The sequence below is a fragment of the Hyperolius riggenbachi genome, chromosome 8 (genome assembly GCF_040937935.1).
Source record: "Hyperolius riggenbachi isolate aHypRig1 chromosome 8, aHypRig1.pri, whole genome shotgun sequence".
Taxonomy (NCBI): domain Eukaryota; kingdom Metazoa; phylum Chordata; class Amphibia; order Anura; family Hyperoliidae; genus Hyperolius; species Hyperolius riggenbachi.
This window is the reverse complement of record NC_090653.1, coordinates 185,677,322-185,698,645: the sequence shown is the minus strand read 5'-3', so window position 1 is coordinate 185,698,645 and position 21,324 is coordinate 185,677,322. Positions and strand designations below refer to the sequence as shown.

Below are 21,324 nucleotides of genomic sequence, written 5' to 3'. Positions count from 1 at the left end.
AGCACAACAACGCCTGTACTTTTTGAGAAAACTAAGGAGCGTTAACCTCCCACAGAAGCTGCTGGTTAATTTCTACAGATGCACTATAGAAAGCGTTCTGACCAACTGCATGACGACCTGGTACAACAGCTGCACCAACGCTACTAGAGAAGCCCTGCAGCGAGTTGTTAAAACAGCAGAAGCCATTATCGACACTGAACTACCATCATTGGACCGTTTGTATAAGACTCGCTGTATGAGAAGGGCCAAAAACATGATCAAGGACAACACTCACCCTGGAAATGCCTTGTTTGAGTTCCTTCCATCAGGTAAACGCCTTAAATCTATCCGCATACAAAGAAACCGACTGAAAAACAGCTTTTTCCCATCCACCATAAATTTGATGAACTCTGAATCCTCTCTGTAATAATTATCACTGTGTACAAATTGTTTAAATATCTGTAATACCTGGCATACTTGTATAATTCTTCTCTTTCTACCTTTGTTACTATCACTATGTTCCCTATATGCACCATGGGATTGTCATGAAAAGTAATTTTGTTGTGTTACTCAATGACAATAAAGTGCTTGAATCTGAATCAGATCATGTCCCTTAGTCCTTTGTACAAGCCAAGGAACAAAAAGCTCATCCACCAAGCTTTTATATTGCCCTCTGACTATTTATGCATGTTAATTAGATCCCCTCTAAGGCATCTTTTCTCCAGACTAAATAAACTCAGTTTATCTAACCTTTCTTGGTAAGTGAGACCTTCCATCCCTCGTATCAATTTTGTTGCTCTTTTCTGAACCTGCTCTAAAACTGCAATATCTTTCATGATATGTGGTGCCCAGAACTGAATTCCATATTCCAGATGTGGCCTTACTAGAGAGTTAAACAGGGGCAATATTCTGCTTGCATCTCAAGTTTTTATTTCCCTTTTAATGCATCCCAAAATTTTAATAGCTTTAGCTGCATCGGCATGGCATTGAATACGATTATTTAACTTATTTTTGATGAGTACTTCTAAGTCCTTCTCCAAGTTTAATGTCCCCATCTGTATCCCGTTTATTTTCTATGGTGCTATTCCATTGGTACAACCAAAGACCAAAATGCATGACGTTACATTTTTCAACATTGAATTTCATCTGCCATTTTTGTGCCCATATAGCCATCCTATCCAGATCCTGTTGCAATATGTCACTATCTTCCTGAGAATTAATGATTAATTCTGCACAATTTTGTATCATCTGCAAAAATAGCTACGTTGTTTTCTACTGCATCTACTAGGTCATTAATAAATAAATTAAAGAGCACTGGACCCAGTACTGACCCCTGTGGGACCCTACTGCTAACAGTCACCCATTTTGAATAAGATCCATTGATCACAACTCTTTGTTTTCTGTCCATTAGCCAGTTCACTATCCATGCTCTTCCCCAGTTCTTGCATCCTCAACTTTTGCACCAGACTTTTGTGGGGAACAGTGTTGAAGTTCTTTGCAAAGTCCAAGTATATCACATCTACAGCATTCCCAATATCCACATTAGCGTTCGCTACCTCATAAAAGCTGAGCATGTTAGTCAAACAGGACCTGTCTTTAGTGAACCCATGCTGATGCTGATAAATTAGATTATTTTCTACTATGAAGTCTTGTATAGTATCTCTTATTAACCCCTCAAATAGTTTTGCACACGGATCTGATTTTTTTGCCCTTCTTAAATAATGGGAAAACGTGGGCTGTACGCCAATCTATTGGAACTCTGCCAGTTGAGAGAGTTACAAAAGATAAGATAAAGGGGTTATATCAGAACACTAATACTACTTATAGGCCCATTTCCACTGGCGAATAGGATGCGAGGCGATCGCTGCATCTCCACGCATCCCTCCGCAGGAACTTCCGGTTGTATGGAAGACAACCGGAAGTTCCTGCGGAGGGATGCGTGGAGATGCAGGGTCATGTGGCTTCCCGTCGGCAGCTATGGGGATCGGATGCAGGAAAACGGCAGGGTGCTATTCATAATTTCCCCCGTGCCGGATCGCGTAGGTAAATTCACGTCAATGGAAACTACTCCATTGACGTGAATCGGTTGCAGTTTCCTTGCATTGCGAGGTGGAGCGGTTTCCGCATTGCAACGCGTCTAGTGGAAACAGGCCCTTAGTCATAAGCCTCATGTTTCATATCTGCAGACTCTGGGCGCCTCACTGAATACAGACGCGTAAGTCCTTGTGTCGATCATACTCATGTGGGCAGGAGAATCGTGTTCTGCCATATTTTTTTCATCTAGGACAAGTACTTCCCCCTTTCCCATTACTCACAGCTGGAGAAAGGAGTAAAACCCAGGCACACACATGGTCCAGCGTCCATTGTTTATTATCTGTTGTCAAATTCCATCATCGACAGGCCAGCATGACACTGGCCAACCACCATCTTTGATTATTCCTCACAAACACATTATCGCTTTATTGAACTCAACCAACCACTGTATTAAGGTGCCCATACATCAGGAGATTATGTGCAGATTTGACAGAGACAAATTTATCTCTAATCGAATCTGATTAGAGATAAATTTGTCTGTTCATCAAAGCTGCCCATGTACTGCAGGCCGATTCCCGTCTGATTTCAGCAAGAAATCTTAAGGGAATTGGCTGTGCCCGCCGAGTCTGCCCCGCCGCTGTCCCCCATTGTATAAATGTGGCCCACCCAGTGTGTGTGCATTTATAAATGACCTGTCCTGTGGCAGCCTTAAACACAGCGTCTGTAACCTCTGGGCAGCTCTCCATACACGCCACTGGTGCATAGCGTCTGATGTCAGACGCTCTGCGCCGACGTTAGACGATATGCACAAGTAGCATGTACGGAGGCTGCCCGGAGGTTACCGGCACCATGTGGAGGCTGACACGGGACAGCTAATGAATAATGCACACACGGGGGGGGGGGCACATTTATACATTATGTCGGTGGGGAGTTTTCTTGCTTGTTCCGAAATCAGCCGCCGTACAGCCACATACCCGAGCAACCAACTTCGGTCCAACACCAGGCGGGTCAACTAACGCGACCAATTTTGGCTCAAAATTGGTTGTATTGTCAATCGGGCCTGCACTTGGAGGCACCGATTTTCAACCAATTCGATAATAAGAATCAAGTTGGTTGGTCGTTCAGCCACCAAAGTTGCCTGATGTATGGGCACCTTTACTTCTTATATTTAACCAATCTGGTTAGCTGTCAGACACATTTGTCTGCCAGTGTTAATGTATATTTTTTGTGTCTAGTTTTGTAATAAACTAACAATTGAATCGTTCCAGTTTTGACCTTGCTTATGGTAATTCTGTTTTTTGTTTTCCTTTTAGGAAGCTAGTTAAAGGGATGCCTTAAGCCATAACAAAATTAAAAAAAGAAGAGTTTTACTCACCTGGGGCTTCTGCCAGCCCCCTGCAGCCATCCTGTGCCATCACAGTCTTGATTTGATCCTTCTGTCCCCTGCGGGCAGCTACTTTCACTTTGGGCGACAGGCCCAACAGGCCTAGCCACGTGTCTGCTTTTTCGCGTTCCTGTCCGCAATAGCAGTATAGAGTGCACTATTGTGGACAGGAACACGTAGAAGCAGACACATGGCAAGGCAGGAGGATCCCATCGAGACTGTGAGGGCACAGGATGGCTGCAGGGGGCTGGTAGAAGCCCCAGATGAGTAAAACTTTTTTTTTTTTTTTAATGGCTTAAGTGTCCCTTTAACTAGAGTGGTGGCAGCCTATTACCTTAATTTCCAGTGATAAATTGATCATTTTATTTTACCGATTGTACTTACAATCAAGATTGTATTGTATTTTTAGGCACACCAACCAATTGTATGCATAGGCACACCAACCAATCTCCGCCCGGAGGTTACAGACACCGTGTTTAAAGGGACACTTAAGGCTAGAGAAAAAAATGAGTGTTACTCCCCTGGGGCTTCCACCAGCCCCCTGCAGCTGTTTGGTGCCAACGCAGTCTCGCTCGGATCCTCCTGACCCCGCCGGCAGCTACTTCCGTTTTCAGCGACAGGCGCCTACTGGGAACGCGAGTGATTATTCGCGTTCCTGGCCCCAATAGCAGTATAGAGGGTGCTATTGTGGCCAGGAATGCGAAGAATCACTCGCATTCCCAGGCCTGTCAGCGCCTGTCGTTGAAAACGGAAGTAGCTGCCGGCATGGCCAGGAGGATCCAAGCGAGACTGCGTGGACACCAAACAGCTGCAGGGGGCTGGTGGAAGCCCCAGGTGAGTAAAACTCATTTTTTTCCTACCCTTAAGTGACCCTTTAAGGCTTCCACAGGACAGGTAAGATTGCTCCCAGTGGATTTGCCTCCAGAAGTCTGTAGTGGATGAGACCTAATTGGAAACTGCTGCATAGTAATAGGATATTGGCGGGTGATTGCCACAATTGAGATATAACTTTTCCTTTTTGATAAGTATTTCCTTGCACCATCCTTTAGTTTACAGTATATCACTGCACATTTGCTCAGGATATTTTTTTTTACCATATCTGTTTGTTCTATCGATTAGAGATCTATCTTTTGGCCAAATTGCTTAGCCATCGAGTAATGTATGGCCACCTCTATGCTAACATTACTTTAGAAACTTACACTACTAAGGATAATTTGAATACATTTGTGTGATTCCAGGTATGTTTTAAAAGGAATGTTTTATTTCATGATTTCATCACACCACAAGCTTCAGAACTGGTACAAATGGTAAATCTAAAATGTAACCTTTTGCCTACAGCTGAGTTCAGTTATAGTTCAAGAATTGTATATTTTGAATTTATCACCTAAAATAGTATTTTTATTATAGATGTATTGCTTTCTAGAATCCGGTTCTTTCCAAACGGATCAGAGCTCAGTCACCAGTCCAAAAGTTACTTCTAGTTTTACATGAACTATTGGAAAGCTATGGTATAACCTGGAAAAAGGACCTGGAACATGATCTTCCTCATTCATGGCAGCGGCACAATGATTTGGTTGTTATAAGTGAAGATTGCTTTCGTGATCCTTTATGGAAACAAGTTGGTATGTGCACAAATATTGCCAGTGAACTATATGATCAACCAGAATGAATTATGTCAAACCTCATGTCATCATACATATGTATGAAATTATTTTCAGGTAATGAGCTTTGGACTCGAGTAGCACAGTGTCTTGGAGTAAGGCGTGTGGCAAAACAAGGACGTATCCAAGATGATGGAATGAGATCACCTAAAGTGACCTTGGTTCTGGGGGACTGTGGATGGGTAGAGCATGTGGATAATGGCATCAAGTAAGTAGTATAGCAAAATAAATCTAAAGAAAAGAAATGTTCAATCACACTGTAGTTGATAGTTTGTGTGTCTTTAGGTATTCGTTTGATGTTACCAAGTGCATGTTTGCTGCTGGAAACATTGTGGAGAAACAGAGATTATCAAAACTTTGCTGCTCTAATGAGACAGTCGTAGATCTTTATGCAGGTAAGCTTGGTTTTATCCAACTAAAGTTTGTTTTTAGCCTCTAGAGTACCAGAGGCCATTTTTTTTTAATTCAGCACTTTGCCACTTTAATGTTTTATTGAGCAGTCATACAACTTAGCACCCAAATGAATTTTGCCTCCTTTTCTTCCCCCTAGTAGAGCTATCTTTCGGTGGTCTCTGCTGCTGCAATCTTTTTTTTTTTTTTTATTAATTAACCATTTCAGCCTGCGGGTATTTTTCACCTCCCATTCATTCTCCAATAACTTTATCGCTACTTATCACAATTAATTGATCTATATCTTGTTTTTTCCGCCACCAATTAGGATTTCTTGGGGTGGTACATTTTTTTTGTAAATGCATTTTCACAGGAATATTAACCCCCTTGGCGGTATGAAAAATACCGCCAGGGGGAAGCGCAACAGTTTTTTAAAAAAATTTTTTTTTTTTATCATGTAGCGAGCCGAGGGCTCGCTACATGATAGCCGCTGCTCAGCGGCATCCCCCCAGCCCCGCCGATCGCCTCCGGCGATAGGCGATCAGGAAATCCCGTTCAAAGAACGGGATTTCCTGGAGGGCTTCCCCCGTCGCCATGGCGACGGGGCGGGATGACGTCACCGACGTCAGCGACGTCGGGTCGTCATTGGGAGACCCGATCCACCCCTCGGCGCTGCCTGGCACTGATTGGCCAGGCAGCGCTCGGGGTCTGGGGGGGGGGGGGCCGCGCGCCGCACCGGATAGCGGCGATCGGGCGCGCGGCGGCGGCGATCGGGGTGCTGGCGCAGCTAGCAAAGTGCTAGCTGCGTCCAGCAAAAAAAAATTAAGTAAATCGGCCCAGCAGGGCCTGAGCGGCACCCTCCGGCGGCTTACCCCGTGTCACACACGGGGTTACCGCCAAGGAGGTTAAGGAAAAAAATAATTATTTCTTATTTCTCCATTATAGCTTTAAAATAATACATGCTACCATAATTACAACCTATGTATAGATTGTAATCTCGCAAGGGCAGGGACCTCCTCCTAGTGTTTTTCATACCGCTGTAATTTTAACATATGCACATGTACAAACTACACATCAACTATACTATACATCAACAACTATACTATACATCAACAAATACTGCAATTATTATTAACTATGTATGTGTATTTATTCTATTCAATGTCGTGACTGTACAGTGTGTTTTACTTCTATATTTGTTCCCCATTATTTGTTTGTACTATGTACAGCGCTACGGAAGATGTTGGCGCTATTTAAATAAAAAATAATAATAATGTATTTGATTTGTTCTGGGTGTTACATTATTTAAATTATGTCCCTATCACAATGTATGGCTCCAATATTTTATTTGGAAATGAAAAACAAAAGTTTGCTTTCCTAAAACAGAAAGAATTTGCGATAATTCAGGTTGGAGTGAGTTTGAGATGTCTCCCAGAGCAACACTGCTGAATATATGCAAATTAATCATTGTACCCTTAGAAGCTAAACACACCTCCAGAACCGCTGGAATGCAATGATGCGTCAGCTTGTTAATTTGTACAGAGCCATAATAAACCAACATGCATACAGACTGTTTCGGATTGTTTGATCCTCATCAGTGCATGGCATGGATTAATTTGGCTCTATGGAGTAGGGCTTGGGAATCCGAGAGGCACAGACTAACCAGCAAGCTCATGGTGACCCAGAACTCATTGGAGTGTGTAAGGAACTACAATGGTCCTAAAAGCCCCCTTACTAAGATGTTAAGAAAAACAAAAGTTTGCTTTCCTAAAACAGAAAGAATTTGCGATAATTCAGGTTGGAGTGAGTTTGAGATGTCTCCCAGAGCAACACTGCTGAATATATGCAAATTAACCATTGTACCCTTAGAAGCTAAACACACCTCCAAAACCGCTGGAATGCAATGATGCGTCAGCTTGTTAATTTGTACAGAGCCATAATAATCCAACATATTTGGAAATGAAGGTGCTTTTTTTCAGTTTTGCGTCCATCACTATTTACAAGCTTATAATTTAAAAAATGTTCGTAAATACCCTCTTCACATGCATATTCAAAAAGTCCAGACCCTTAGGTAACTATGTTTTGTTTTTGTTTTTTCTTCGTTTAAAATTTTATTTGGGTAATTTTTGGTGTGGGACATAAACAGTTAATTTTAAATGTAATAATGACGGTTTATTTCATGTAAAATGTATGTAGATGTAGTTTTACTATTTGGCCACAAAATGGCCACAGTAAAAAAAAAAAATTTAATCCTGGAAGCAAACACTCTCGCTTCCAGGAAGCGTAAAGAGGACGGGAAACATTTTTTTTTATTAGAAAGACGGGGGTTTCTGATACGAAGCCATCGGTCTTTCTATTGGGGACTTAGATCAATAAATGGGAACCATGTTCCTATTCATTGATCTCCGGGGTAACAGGGGGCAACATGTGCGAGCGCGCAGCAGCAATACAGCAGCCGCCTGGACGTGACAATCACGTCCAGGTGGCATAATTGATTAAAGATGATCTTTAAAAAAAAAAATATTACTTTTATTTCCCCTTCCTCCCCCCTCTGCCAAAATTGCCCCTAGAATGCGATCCGTACACTACACTACGCTGATGCCTATGAGAGTGATTCAATTGTGAGTCATTGGGAGCGACCGTTACGAAACAAGACTGTGTTTATTTGTCTTTTTATATTTCAGCCTGCCAGCTCCAATCACAGCTGGCAGGCTGATCACAAATCCTCGCTGACTACACCTGCAGGGAACGGGCATGTGAGCGAGCGCTTTGTTCCTTACTAATTCCGCCTCCTGCACTATGGCGCCACTCTCTATTACTGTTGATCGGCATGAGGCGGTCGGGAGGTGGTTAAGCACCAAATTCCAACTCAATTTCATTAAATTTCTATGATGTAGGTCCATAAACATCACATGTGGCTGGATACTGTACTGGTTAAAGGATACCAGAGCCCCAAAAAAAGCATTGCGTCTTTCTGGCTGGGCTGCACGCGTGCTAAAGCAAGCAACCACTGCTGGCACGCGTACCACAGCACGTAACCCACGGCCGGGAGAACATGCGTTCATGCGCATGCTTTTGACATCACACCTGATCAAATTTCCCATTTTTATTCGATAAAATAAGGTTGGGGGTGTTAGATTTTTCTGATCAATTTTTTATGAAAATTGAATGGTGTGTGGTAGATTGTCAATTACTTGATGTACAGATCCAATCAATTTTTTTTTGAGTTTTCAGTTATTTCATTCATGATTGGGGAAAAATTTAATGTGTGTGGTACTTTGGTCAGATTTTTGAAATGTTACAATCAGTCAGAAAAATTGATTGCAATTCTTGAATTGAAAACCGTGTTCTTCCCGGAAATTTTTTCCAGTTGGGTGGCATGAAAAAGTGGCCGGGTGGGGCGCAACGGGGGGAATGCAGAAGCAGTGCTTATCTGTGCAACTCTGCTTACAGCATTGGAAGAGGATGAAGAGGTAAGCAGGTGACAGCCGGGTGCTCACCAAAATTAGCCAGGTGGAGAACTCGGCTAAAAGAACCTGAGGAGAACACTGGAAAAGATATTTTAAAAATTGTATGGTATGTGGCCACCTTTAGTGACCAGATTTTGTTGTTTAAATTTTAAAAAATGGAATCGAAATATTTGCAGAAAAAAAATATTTTAAACCAATGTAAAACAAATACTAAGAAGTGTTTGTATACCACCATATATATCAGAGGAAATAAGCTGCAAACATCTATTGTAAATAGGTGCCCTGGTTATATAAAAACTTCTAAAAACTGTTTAAAATAGAAAAGGGAAACGAGGTAGCTTACCTCAATGATGAAAATCTTTGTAGTTTACAAAAGATTTTTATATAGCACAGGCAATGCGTATCGCGGGTCAGAGCCCGCTTTCTCAGGCCAATAACAGTGCCAAATGATGAAAATCCATGTAGCACTATGCTACATGGATTTTCATCATTTGCTACAAGATTTTTGTCATTGAGGTAAGCTACCTCATTTCCCTTTTCAATTTTAAACTGTTTTTTGAAGTTTTTATACAACCAGGGCACCTCTTTTCCCTTTATCTGCTAAAGCGCACCCCCGTGCATATCCTATCTGAGGGGTGGGTACAGAACACACATGGTCCACACACCGGTGGACACCTGTCCCCTTTTTCTTCAAGAGAGTGACCGCATCCAGGTTCTGTGAGGACCTCCCCGAGTGGAGTCGGGTTTGTTGATCTCCACCTGCTTCCTGAGGTCGGTTGCCCATTGCAACCCTCCTTTGTGAGTAGAACCTTACTTGCTTAAGTTTGCTTTCACGATTGACATTCTACACTATTGGCCTCTTGTTTTTGTCTCCTGTGTATTTTCCTAAAGGGTGCCGAGACACCTCCACCACACTAAATCTACTGTAAATACCACAAACCTATAGATTGACCCACATACTTCAGGAATGACAACGCCCATTGTAAATACATAAAATAATTATCTTAATTTTTAGCCAAGCTAATTTTTAGCCAAGCTAGGTTAATAAAACATATACATCCATTGAGTTTAAAGAGACACTGAAGTGAATTATGATATAATGATTTGTATGTTTAGTACAGCTAAGAAATAAAACATTAGGAGCATAGAAAGAAGTCTAATATTGTTTATTTGTGGCTGGTGGTGTAATGGTTAAGGGCTCTGCCTCTGACACAGGAGACCAGGGTTCGAATCTCGGCTTTGCCTGTTCAGTAAGCCAGCACTAATTCAGTAGGAGACCTTTGGCAAGTCTCCCTTACACTGCTACTGCCAATAGAGCGCGCCCTAGTGGCTGCTGCTCTGCTCTGGCGCTTTGAGTCCGCAAGGAGAAAAGCGCAATATAAATGTTATTTGTCTTGTCTATTTGTCTTTCCAGTACAGTAAGATTTAAGAAACTCCAGTTGTTATGTATGTAAAAAAGCCATTGAGCGACACAACTTTCAAAGTCGCAGAGAGCTCTGTCTTCTGAAACTTATTATCTCAAGTGTTTGGCACTATATATATTTTTTTTTTGCTGCAGAGAACAGTTCAAAAGTTCACTAGCCTGCTCTGTAAAATCATTTTGAATGCTGAGTAGTGTGTAAACTGCAAATATTTATAGAACTATATAACTGAAAATAAAAATATGAGAATAATTTCTTTGCTGCTAATGTTCTAGTAATTATCTATACTACGCAACCAATTCATTATATCATATTTTTTTTCCCACTTCAGTGTCTTTTTAACCAGAAAATATGGTACAACACTAGCATGCACCCTCATATATTACTAAATCCAGAGGAATGTGTAAAACCCTACAAAGCTTTGATCAATTAGCCCTAATGCTAGGTACACACGATACAATATTCTGACAGATTTACTGTCAAATCGATTATTCCCAACAGGTCCGATTTGATTTCCGATCGTTTTTCTATAGAAGTGAACGGAAAATCGATCGGAAATCAGATCTAACCTGTCGGAAATAATCAATCTGATCAGTAAATCTGTCAGAAAATTGTATCGTGTATGCCTAGCATAAAAGGGGAAAAAATCCTTCCTGACTCCAGATAACAATCAGATAAAATCCTTGGATCATAATGCTGGCAATTACCTACTAATTATATCCTTCAATGCAAGCGATGGTCGTAGCTAGTAAAGAGAAACAAGATGCTGGCTCTAGATAGAACAGCAGTGAGTTCAGCTAAGCCCTGTATACCTGTGCTCACAGTTAGGGATGCTCGTTTGGATTTCGCAGAAATACAATTTCCGCATTTCTGATCGGAAATTGCATTTCTGCATCGGAAATCGGTAATACAAATGCAGTAGGCGAATTTTTGTGGAAATCGGGGACATTTTCATTGAAATTTCCGCCGACTTTAACATTGATTGTCTCAAAAAGTACAAGGTCTTTTTGAAAGAGTTTTTTTCCTCTTGTTCCCACTCTTCTGCTTTACAAACCCTGAAAATGTGGTGTTTCTAGCACCCTTCGGGGAGCTTTGCTATTAACCAATAAAGTTGACGGAAATGTAAAATGCAGCAAATCCGCATTATCAAACGCGGTATGCCGCCGAATTTAGAGGTTAATTGCAAAGTCCCATACATGCTAAAAACACCACATTTTCAGGGTATGTTACGTAGAAGAGTGGAAACAGGAATCAAAAAAATTCTTTCAAAAAGACCTTCTACTTTTTCAGAAAATCAATGTTAAATTTGGTGGAAAGGTAAAATGCAGAAAATCTGCATTACCATATGCGGTATGCCGCCGAATTTAGAGGTTAATAGCAAAGCACCCATAGATGCTAGAAACACCAAAGTTTCAGGGTATGTTAAAGAAGAGTGGGAACAAGAGGCAAAAAAATCTTTCAAAAAGACCTTGTACTGTTTGAGCAAATCAAAGTCAAAGTCGGCAGAAATTTCCACGAAAATCCGCATCGGATTGCGGAAATCGGTAACAGAAAGCTGTAGCAATAATTGGCAATGGCGGAAAGCGGAATTTGCGCAAAATCGGAAATTGGCAATTCCGACCATCCCTACTAACAGTGAGGTACAAACCAATAATACCAGGTACTCTGTAACATCTTTAGGCTTTATTTATCCATCAAAGGATTAGATTTGCAGACAAATTACGACAGCAGCGAGGTTACAATCTGTGGCCTGCCAGCCATTTCATGATTAGATAAAATGGCTTTGCAGATCTGCTCCAGTGAAACTCCAGATCTTTCAGCCCATGAGGCCACTAAGGATCTCATTGTATGTGCTTTGGTGTTTGCAAAAGTCTGTAAGGCCTTGTTCACATCATAAATCGCAATCGCTGACGCCAGCGTTTTGTGGTTTGGAGTGTGAATTTTTTTTACCTTACATCGATTTTCTGAGCGTTTTTGTCGAGTGGTTTGTTTTTTTCACTTCCTAACGTTAGTCAGAAAGTGAACTTTTTGATCCCGGAAAGAATAAATACAATGTATTTATTCTTAAAAGTGCTTGGGAAATCACTATACAACGCGCTTTCAAACGCTTTTCAGTTTTCCTATACCTTCCACTAAAGCAAATCGTCCAGAAAATGGTACAGGCAGCACTTTGGTGAGCTGATCGGAATTGAACCGCTCATATGTGAATACACTCAATCATTGCACAAGCGCTTTTAGGGCGATCTTAAAAATTGCTGGCGTTTAAAAAAAAAAAGCCCTTAGTGTGAACAGCATTACAGGATGCTCACATTATTAACTGTTTTATTCCCCTTAGATATTGTGTTCTTCGAAGCTTGAAGCCCCCCCCCCCCCTCCTCAGATTCTTCTATATATCAGAACAATTTTCCCCATCATACAAATAATTTTACGGGGTCCCTACAAATGGAATAGTTTTAAGATTTCTTGGATTGGCACAATTTATGCCCTCAAAATTATTTATTTTTTATTTATTATTATTTATATAGCGCCAGCATCTTCCACAGCGCTGTACAGAGTATATTGTCTTGTCACTTAACTGTCCCTCAGAGCGGCTCACAATGTAATTACTACCTTAGTCATATGTCTATATTGTGTACTGTATGTATCGTAGTCTAGGGCCAATTTTAGGGGGAAGCAAATTAACTTACCAGTATGTTTTTTGGAATGTGGGAGGAAACCAGAGTGCCCAGAGGTAACCCCACACAGACACGGGGAGAACATACAAACTCCATGCCGATAGTGCCCTGGGTGGGATTCGAATCAGGAACCCAGTGCTGCAAGGCTAGAGAGCTAACTTCTACGCCACAGTGCTGCCCAATATTCGCCTATGTTTGCCTTACCTCTTTGAGGCTTTCCCTGTCAGGGTACCTAGCTGAATTTGCTGCAAAAAAAATTACAGAAATTTGTAGGGAACCATGATTGCCCTTGGGTGCATAAGTCAGTCCTCCTGGCCTCCAGAGAACAAGGGAGATTAAGCCTCCCTAACCTGTAATACTATTACTTAGCAGCTCACCTTAGACAGCTATGGAAAGAATGGTCAAATATTAAAGTTTTAATTAAATATGGTCTCATGAAAGTATTTACCCTATATCATTCACTTCTCTACTATGGTGTGAGCCCCCACCTAAATTAACATTCACAGCTTTACTCTCTGCTGTTAGATTTACTTTACAGGTTTATACAATACAATACAATAACATTTCTATAGCGCTTTCCTCCCATAGGACTCAAAGCGCTTAGGCTCTCTCAGATTCAGTAATTGGTAGTAGGTAGTAGGATGGCAAGCTGTTGGAACTTCAACACTTTTGATCTTCACCCCCCCCCCCCCCCTATATTAGGAAATCCTGCCTTCCTTCCTGGGACCTCAGAAGACTTTATGAATAGATGGTATAACTTGGGGTATTTTAACCTTAATGATTGTATAAATCCATGCACTGACGAGCTAATGACTAAATCTGTGTTAAAAGAAAAAATCTCTTTTACTCCACTTTACCCATTCTTATGTTTAAAAGGCTACATTTGCTGCCCATTACTCTCCATTTGAATACATATGAATACATATGTGATCATAGAGGGCCATCAAAGGGGTCTTATTTCACAAAACTATGTTTTACTCTATACTAAATCTGATCAGGTTACTCTGGCTCATTTGTATATGAAGGTATAGGAAAAAGCTATTTCTACATCTATACCAATAGAGCAGTGTTTTTCAACCGCTGTGTGCCGCGAGATGTTGCCTGGTGTGCCGTACGGCAGGGGTCCCCAACCACCGGGCCGCTCGCTCCTCCCCTCCCCGCGGCCGCCGCTCCTGTTACCTTATCATGAGCGGGCGGACGCTTGTCCGATTATATTCCCCCGTAGCCGTTCTCCTCAGTGGCATCTCCTATTACAGCAGCGCGCTCAGCGGCTGCTGTGATGAGCAGGAAGCGGTACAGCGGTTCCCATGGTAACGGCGATGCATATCGCCGCTGTACCGCTTCCTGCTCATCACAGCAGCCGCCAAGCGCGCTGCTGTAATAGGAGATGCCACTGAGGAGAGCAGCTACGGGGGAATCTAATCGGACAAGCGGCCACCCGCTCATGATAAGGTAACAGGAGCGGTGGCCGTGGAGGGGGGAGGTGCACTACCTACCCATACTAGGAAGCTATACTGGGCACTATACTAGCTATACTGGGCACTATACTGGGGCACTACCTATCTATACTGGGCACTATACTGGGGCACTACCTACCTATACTGGGCATTATACTAGCTATACTGGGCACTACCTACCTATACTGGGCACTACCTACCTATACTGGGCACTATGCTAGCTATACTGGGCACTATACTAGCTATACTGGGCACTACCTACCTATACTGGGCACTATGCTAGCTATACTGGGCACTATACTGGGCACTATGCTAGCTATACTGGGCACTATACTGGGCACTATACTAGCTATACTGGGCACTATACTAGCTATACTGGGCACTACCTACCTATACTGGGCACTATACTAGCTATACTGGGCACTTTACTGGCTATACTGGGGCACTACCTATCCATACTGGGACTATACTAGCTATACTGGTCATTATACTAGCTATACTGGGACACTATACTAGCTATACTGGGGTAACTATACTAGCCATACTGGGGCAACTAAACTCCCTATACTGGGGCAACTATGCTAGCTATGTAGCCGCACCCCAGCCCCCCTCCCCCCCCATAACCCGCTGCGCATGACACTGTCCACTAAGTCGCGCAAACACAAACCCCCCGCCGTTCCCCGGTGAAAAATTTGGTCAGAAAGTGGTCCCCGGGCCGGAAAAGGTTGGGGACCACTGAGATAGAGGTTTGGGAGGACATCTGGGAAAAAGAAAAAGCTTCCTTTATGTGTGTTCAGGTAAAATAAAATATATACAAAGTTATCTTTCAATGGTACCTAGCGCACTAGAACATCCATCAAAGTTATATGGGTCGACCTCTGATTTATGTTGGAAGGGATGTGGCTCTAAGGGGACCCTAGAGCATTTTATCTGTATTGTTTTATTATTGTGCCCTTATGGCTTGAGGTTAAACATTTGATATCAGCTGTTCTAGGTATTTCCATTCTTTTGAAGCGTTTCCACATGCTACTAGTCCAACCTATGCCTCAAACATGTAAACATAATACACTTCATATTAACCATATTCTTACAGCCACCAGACTTGCTATTGCCACAGATTGGAAGAAGGTATCTCCATCCCTCATGTCTGATATCATTCGTAAAATCCGTTGGGCCAAAGGAAAAAAAGACTGCAATTCTGTGAATTACTGAATCCAAATATCATAAAACCTGGGAGCCCTGGGAAGCTCATATACATGATTATAAGGCCCCCTTCAGGAGTGTTGTTTTTTTTTTTTAGCATTTTCCACCATACACATAGGTCTCCTCATATGTTGCAACCTATGAAAAAATCAAGGTGGCGTGAAGTGCAGCCAAAACTGCACTGATAAGGAGGTTCAAACAATTTAGACAAACTCAAGAAACAGGAGAAAAATCAACCCTCTTAAAAGTACCTTCTCAATATTAAAAGTTGCGTTGAGTTCGCCTAGGACCAATAAATGTGAAAGTTCCTCTTTGTACGTCTGATATAGAGAGTGGAGTCGAACATATCCAGCGATTAAAGATTGCCTTTCTGGCAGCCATTAGAACTAGATAGATAATGTCCGGTGTCCACATAATGGAATCTTGAAGAAATGGGCAAAACAACACCGGACATCAGCAGATGCTTCTCCTCAGGACAGTCTCAGGCCTGCAACCACACTTGCAGCCTTACTGGGTAGCTGGCGTAGAATCCAAAGCTCAGGGCAGCTAACTGGAAACAATCTCCACTCAAGCAGAATTCAAGTAGTAAACAGCGATCAGTCTCTCTGCAGCTTGGATGGATCCAGATTGCCTTCTTTTACAGACAAGCTCCTCACAAAACAAAAACAACCATGTCTCTGTCTTCACTTCCTCGTCTCTCTCTAGTAGTGATGGGTCGTTCGCAAACGAGCCGGCTCTTTGCTGCGAAAGACAAGAGACGGTTCTCAGTTTCAAAAGAGCCGATGCCTCAGCCGCCCCACACAGCCCTGCTTTGGTCTGTAATAAAGGGCGATGAGGCATGTTGGGAGATGTAGTCCTCCTCTCGCAGCTTGTAGGAGTGTATGGGGCAGAGCAGAGCAGTAGCAGGAGGGATTGCACCAGTCAGAGAAGCAGTCTGGAGTTGTCATGGAGATGGGGGCGGGGCTTTTACTCCGATTCTGAGTGGTGTCTAGTGATATTCAATGAAGAGCCGATTGAGAGCCGTAAGAGCCGGCTCTTTAATGGGAGCCGATTCAGAAGAGCCGATTCTCTGAGAAGAGCCAGAATTCCCATCACTACTATCTACAGCTGACAGGCTCCACCTCTCATGCATATTCACATTTCAGCAGGACTAGCTTACAAATGAATACAGGCGGCATCTAGTGGCCAAAATGCAAAATGTCACTTCAAAACTTAATACAGGTAAGATTATTGACAATCTCACATACCACCCCACTAATGGTTGTTGTCCTCATCAACCCTCCCCATACAAACTCACCCTGTGCATATCGCTGTGGGGGGCACACCAGCGTTGACCCTGGTTAACCTTCGCTGAGTGAAAGGCTCAGAAGTGCTGGAGACATTGGGCACATCTAATGGGGCAGGCGCTGCTGGCTGTTCAGCACTCTCTCTGGGTGGTAAATTTGCTACAGCTGGGGCCCTTGCAAGTACCGGGGCAAGGGCAACCCACCACTCCTCCTCCTCCTCCTCTAAGGGGCTTTCCTCCGAACTCGGACCAGTAGGAGGCATCTCCCTCGCACATACAGGTTCATCAAAATTACAACATCTCAACATGTTACGATGTAAGTTCTGTGAGGGTCCCCCAGTCCCTATTGGCTCAACCTCATAGACTGGGATAGCGGGATCTACCCTTCTTTTCACCATGTATGGAACCGCCTCCCACCGCCCATCCAACTTCCCAGATGGCCGCTTGGCTTTGACCATGACTCTGTCACCTGGGGTAAGCCCATCCCTTAGTACTGGTTTCGGATTGGGGTGTACCACTCATCCCAGGTGCTCCCCCACCACCTTGTGGGCCGCTCTTCTCTGTGGACACCCAAACACCTGTATAAAGTGTTTGCAGACCGCTTCAGCGGCCGACTGTGCTGTCTGGTCCCTGGTGGGTACAGCTACTGCATACTTTGTGAAATGGTCTGTCATGACTAGACAGTACGAGTATCCTGAGGTAGAGCACCTAGGGCATTTGGCACCCGGTTCTGGGTATTAAAAGACACCCTCCCCCCCTAAAAAAATGGGCGTGACCACAACCTGCGGTGTGCTTTGTGGCAAAAATTGGCGTGGTCATGACCGGATGAGGGCGGAGCTAACTGTAATTTAAAGTATTAGCTAGTATAGTTGCCCCAGTATAGCTAGTAGTTTCCCCCAGAATAGCTGCCCCCAGTGAAGCTAGTATAGTTGCCCCCAATGAAGTTAGTATAGTTACCCCCAGTATAGCTAGTTTAGTTGCCCCCAGTATAGCTGGTATAGTTGCCCCCAGTATAGCTGGTATAGTTGCCCCCAGTATAGCTGGTATAGTTGCCCCCAGTATAGCTGGTATAGCTGCCCCCAGTATAGCTAGTATAGCTGCCCCCAGTATAGCTAGTATAGCTGCCCCCAGTATAGCTAGTATAGCTGCCCCTAGTATAGCTGCTCCCAGTATAGCTGGTATAGCTGCCCCCAGTATAGCTTGTATAGTTGCCCCCAGTATAGCTGGTATAGTTGCCCCCAATGAAGTTAGTATAGTTACCCCCAGTATAGCTAGTATAGTTACCCCCAGTATAGCTAGTTTAGTTGCCCCCAGTATAGCTGGTATAGTTGCCCCCAGTATAGCTGGTATAGTTGCCCCCAGTATAGCTGGTATAGTTGCCCCCAGTATAGCTGGTATAGTTGCCACCAGTATAGCTGGTATAGTTGCCCCCAGTATAGCTAGTAGAGCTGCCCCCAGTATAGCTAGTTTAGTTGCCCCCAGTATAGCTAGTATAGCTGCCCCCAGTATAGCTGGTATAGTTGCCCCCAGTATAGCTGCCCCCTGTATAGCTGGTATAGATGCCCCCAGTATAGCTGGTATAGTTGCCCCCAGTATAGCTGGTATAGTTGCCCCCAGTATAGCTGGTATAGTTGCCCCCAGTATAGCTAGTAGAGCTGCCCCCAGTATAGCTAGTAGAGCTGCCCCCAGTATAGCTGCCCCCCAGTATAGCTAGTTTAGTTGCCCCCAGTATAGCTGCCCCCAGTATACAGTGGTGTGAAAAACTATTTGCCCCCTTCCTGATTTCTTATTCTTTTGCATGTTTGTCACACTTAAATGTCAAAAAACATTAACTATTAGTCAAAGATAACCTAACTGAACACAAAATGCAGTTTTAAATGATGGTTTTTATTATTTAGTGAGAAAAAAAACCTCCAAATCTACATGGCCCTGTGTGAAAAAGTGATTGCCCCCCCTTGTTAAAAAATAACTTAACCACTTAAGGACCGCAGTCTTTTCACCCCTTAAAGGGACACTTAAGTCAAACAAAAAAAATGAGTTTTACTCACCTAGGGCTTCCAATAGCCCCCTGCAGCTGTCCGGTGCCCTCGCCGTCTCCCTCCTAACCTCCTCGCCCCGCCGGCAGCCACTTCCTGTTTCGGTGACAGGAGCTGACAGGCTGGGGACGCGAGTGATTCTTCGCGTTCCTGGCCACAATAGCGCCATCTATGCTGCTACAGCATATATCATATACCATATAGCAGCATAGAGGGTGCTAATGTGTCTGGGAACGCGAAGAATTACTCGCGTCCCCAGCCTGTCAGCTCCTGTCACCGAAACAGGAAGTGGCTGCCGGCGGGGCCAGGAAGATCGGAGGGAGACGGCGAGGGCACCGGACAGCTGCAGGGGGCTATTGGAAGCCCTAGGTGAGTAAAACTCATTTTTTTTGTTTGACTTAAGTGTCCCTTTAAGGACCAGAGCCTTTTTTCCATTCAGACCACTGCAGCTTTAATGGTTTATTGCTCAGTCATACAAGCTACCATCTAAATGAATTTTACCTCCTTTTCTTGTCACTAATACAGCTTTGTTTTGGTGCTATTTGATTGCTGCTGCGATTTTTACTTTTTATTATATTCATCAAAAAAGACATGAATTTTGGCAAAAAAATTATTTTTTTAACTTTCTGTGCTGACATTTTTTAAATAAAGTAAAATTTCTGTATACATGCAGCGCAAAAAATGTGGACAAACATGTTTTTGATTAAAAAAAACCCATTCAGTGTATATTTATTGGTTTGGGTAAAAGTTATAGCGTTTACAAACTATGGTGCAAAAATTGAATTTTCCCATTTTGAAGCATCTCTCTCATTTCTGAGCACCTGTCAGGTTTCATGAGGTGCTAGAATTCCAGGATAGTATAAATACCCCCCAAATGACTCCATTTTGGAAAGAAGACACCCCAAAGTATTCACTAAGAGGCATGGTGAGTTCATAGAAGATTTTATCTTTTGTCACAAGTTAGCAGAAAATGACACTTTGTGACAAAAAAAATAAATAAAAAAAAGTTTCTATTTCTGTTAACTGGTGACAAAAAAAAAATGAAATCTGCCACGGACTCACCATGCCCCTCTCTGAATACCTTGAAGTGTCTAGTTTCCAAAATTGGGTCATTGGTGGGGCGTGTTTACTGTCCTGGCATTTTGGGGGGTGCTAAATTGTAAGCACCCCTGTAAAGCCTAAAGGTGCTCATAGGACTTTGGGCCCCTTAGCGCACCTAGGCTGCAAAAGAAATGTCACACATATGGTATCGCCTTACTCAGGAGAAATAGTATAATGTGTTTTGGGGTGTATTTTTACACATACCCATGATGGGTGGGAGAAATATCTCTGTAAATGAGATTTCTTTAGATTTTTTTACACACAATTGTCCATTTACAGAGATATTTCTCCCACCCAGCATGGGTATGTGTAAAAATACACCCCAAAACACATTATACTACTTCTCCTGAGTACGGCGATACCACATGTGTGACACTTTTTTGCACCCTAACTGCGCTAAGGGGCCCAAAGTCCTATGAGTACCTTTAGGATTTCACAGGTCATTTTGAGGCATTTATTTTCTAGACTACTCCTAACGGTTTAGGGCCCCTAAAATGCCAGGACAGTATAGGAACCCTACAAGTGACCCCATTTTAGAAAGAAGACACCCCAAGGTATTCCGTTAGTAGTATGGGGAGTTCATAGAAGATTTCATTTTTTTTTCACAAGTTAGCGGAAATTGATTTTTATTGTTTTTTTCACAAAGTGTCATTTTCCACTAACTTGTGACAAAAAATAAAATCTTCTATGAATTCCCCATACACCTAATTGAATACCTTGGGGTGTCTTCTTTCTAAAATGGGGTCACTTGTGGGGTTCCTATAATGCCCTGGCATTTTAGGGGCCCTAAACCGTGAGGAGTAGTCTAGAAACCAAATGCCTCAAAATGACCTGTGAAATTCTAAAGGTACTCATAGGACGTTGGGCCTCTTAGCGCACCTAGGTTGCAAAAAAGTGTCACACATGTGGTATCGCCGTACTCAGGAGAAGTAGTATAATGTGTTTTCAGAATCAGAATCAGAATATTTTATTTCGCCAAGCACGACTGGGCCGTGCCCGGAATTGGGTTTGGCAAGTACAGGGCAAGTGTGAGAAAGAACAGGACATACAATACAACTACATGTACGCATCAGCAATATAAAGATACAGTTATAGAAATTGGTCACATTTGGATACATTCACATAGCAATATGCTACCATGCGGTCAGATTTAGAGTCTAAGAGTTCAGGTAGTTTACGGCTGAGGGGAAGAAGCTGTTCTTGTGCCTTGTGGTCCTGGTGTAGATGG

General features: G+C 42.9%; 1 protein-coding gene across 1 annotated transcript in view; it reads left to right on the top strand.

Moving 5' to 3' along the window:
- Nucleotides 1–21,324, top strand: part of TRMT12 (tRNA methyltransferase 12 homolog) — a 461,498-nt gene that overhangs the window by 275,124 nt on the left and 165,050 nt on the right. The window contains exons 4-6 of the mRNA XM_068248040.1: nucleotides 4,821–5,019; nucleotides 5,116–5,266; nucleotides 5,344–5,453. Coding sequence (XP_068104141.1) covers nucleotides 4,821–5,019; nucleotides 5,116–5,266; nucleotides 5,344–5,453 — 460 coding nt within the window. The remainder of the gene's footprint in view (nucleotides 1–4,820; nucleotides 5,020–5,115; nucleotides 5,267–5,343; nucleotides 5,454–21,324) is intronic.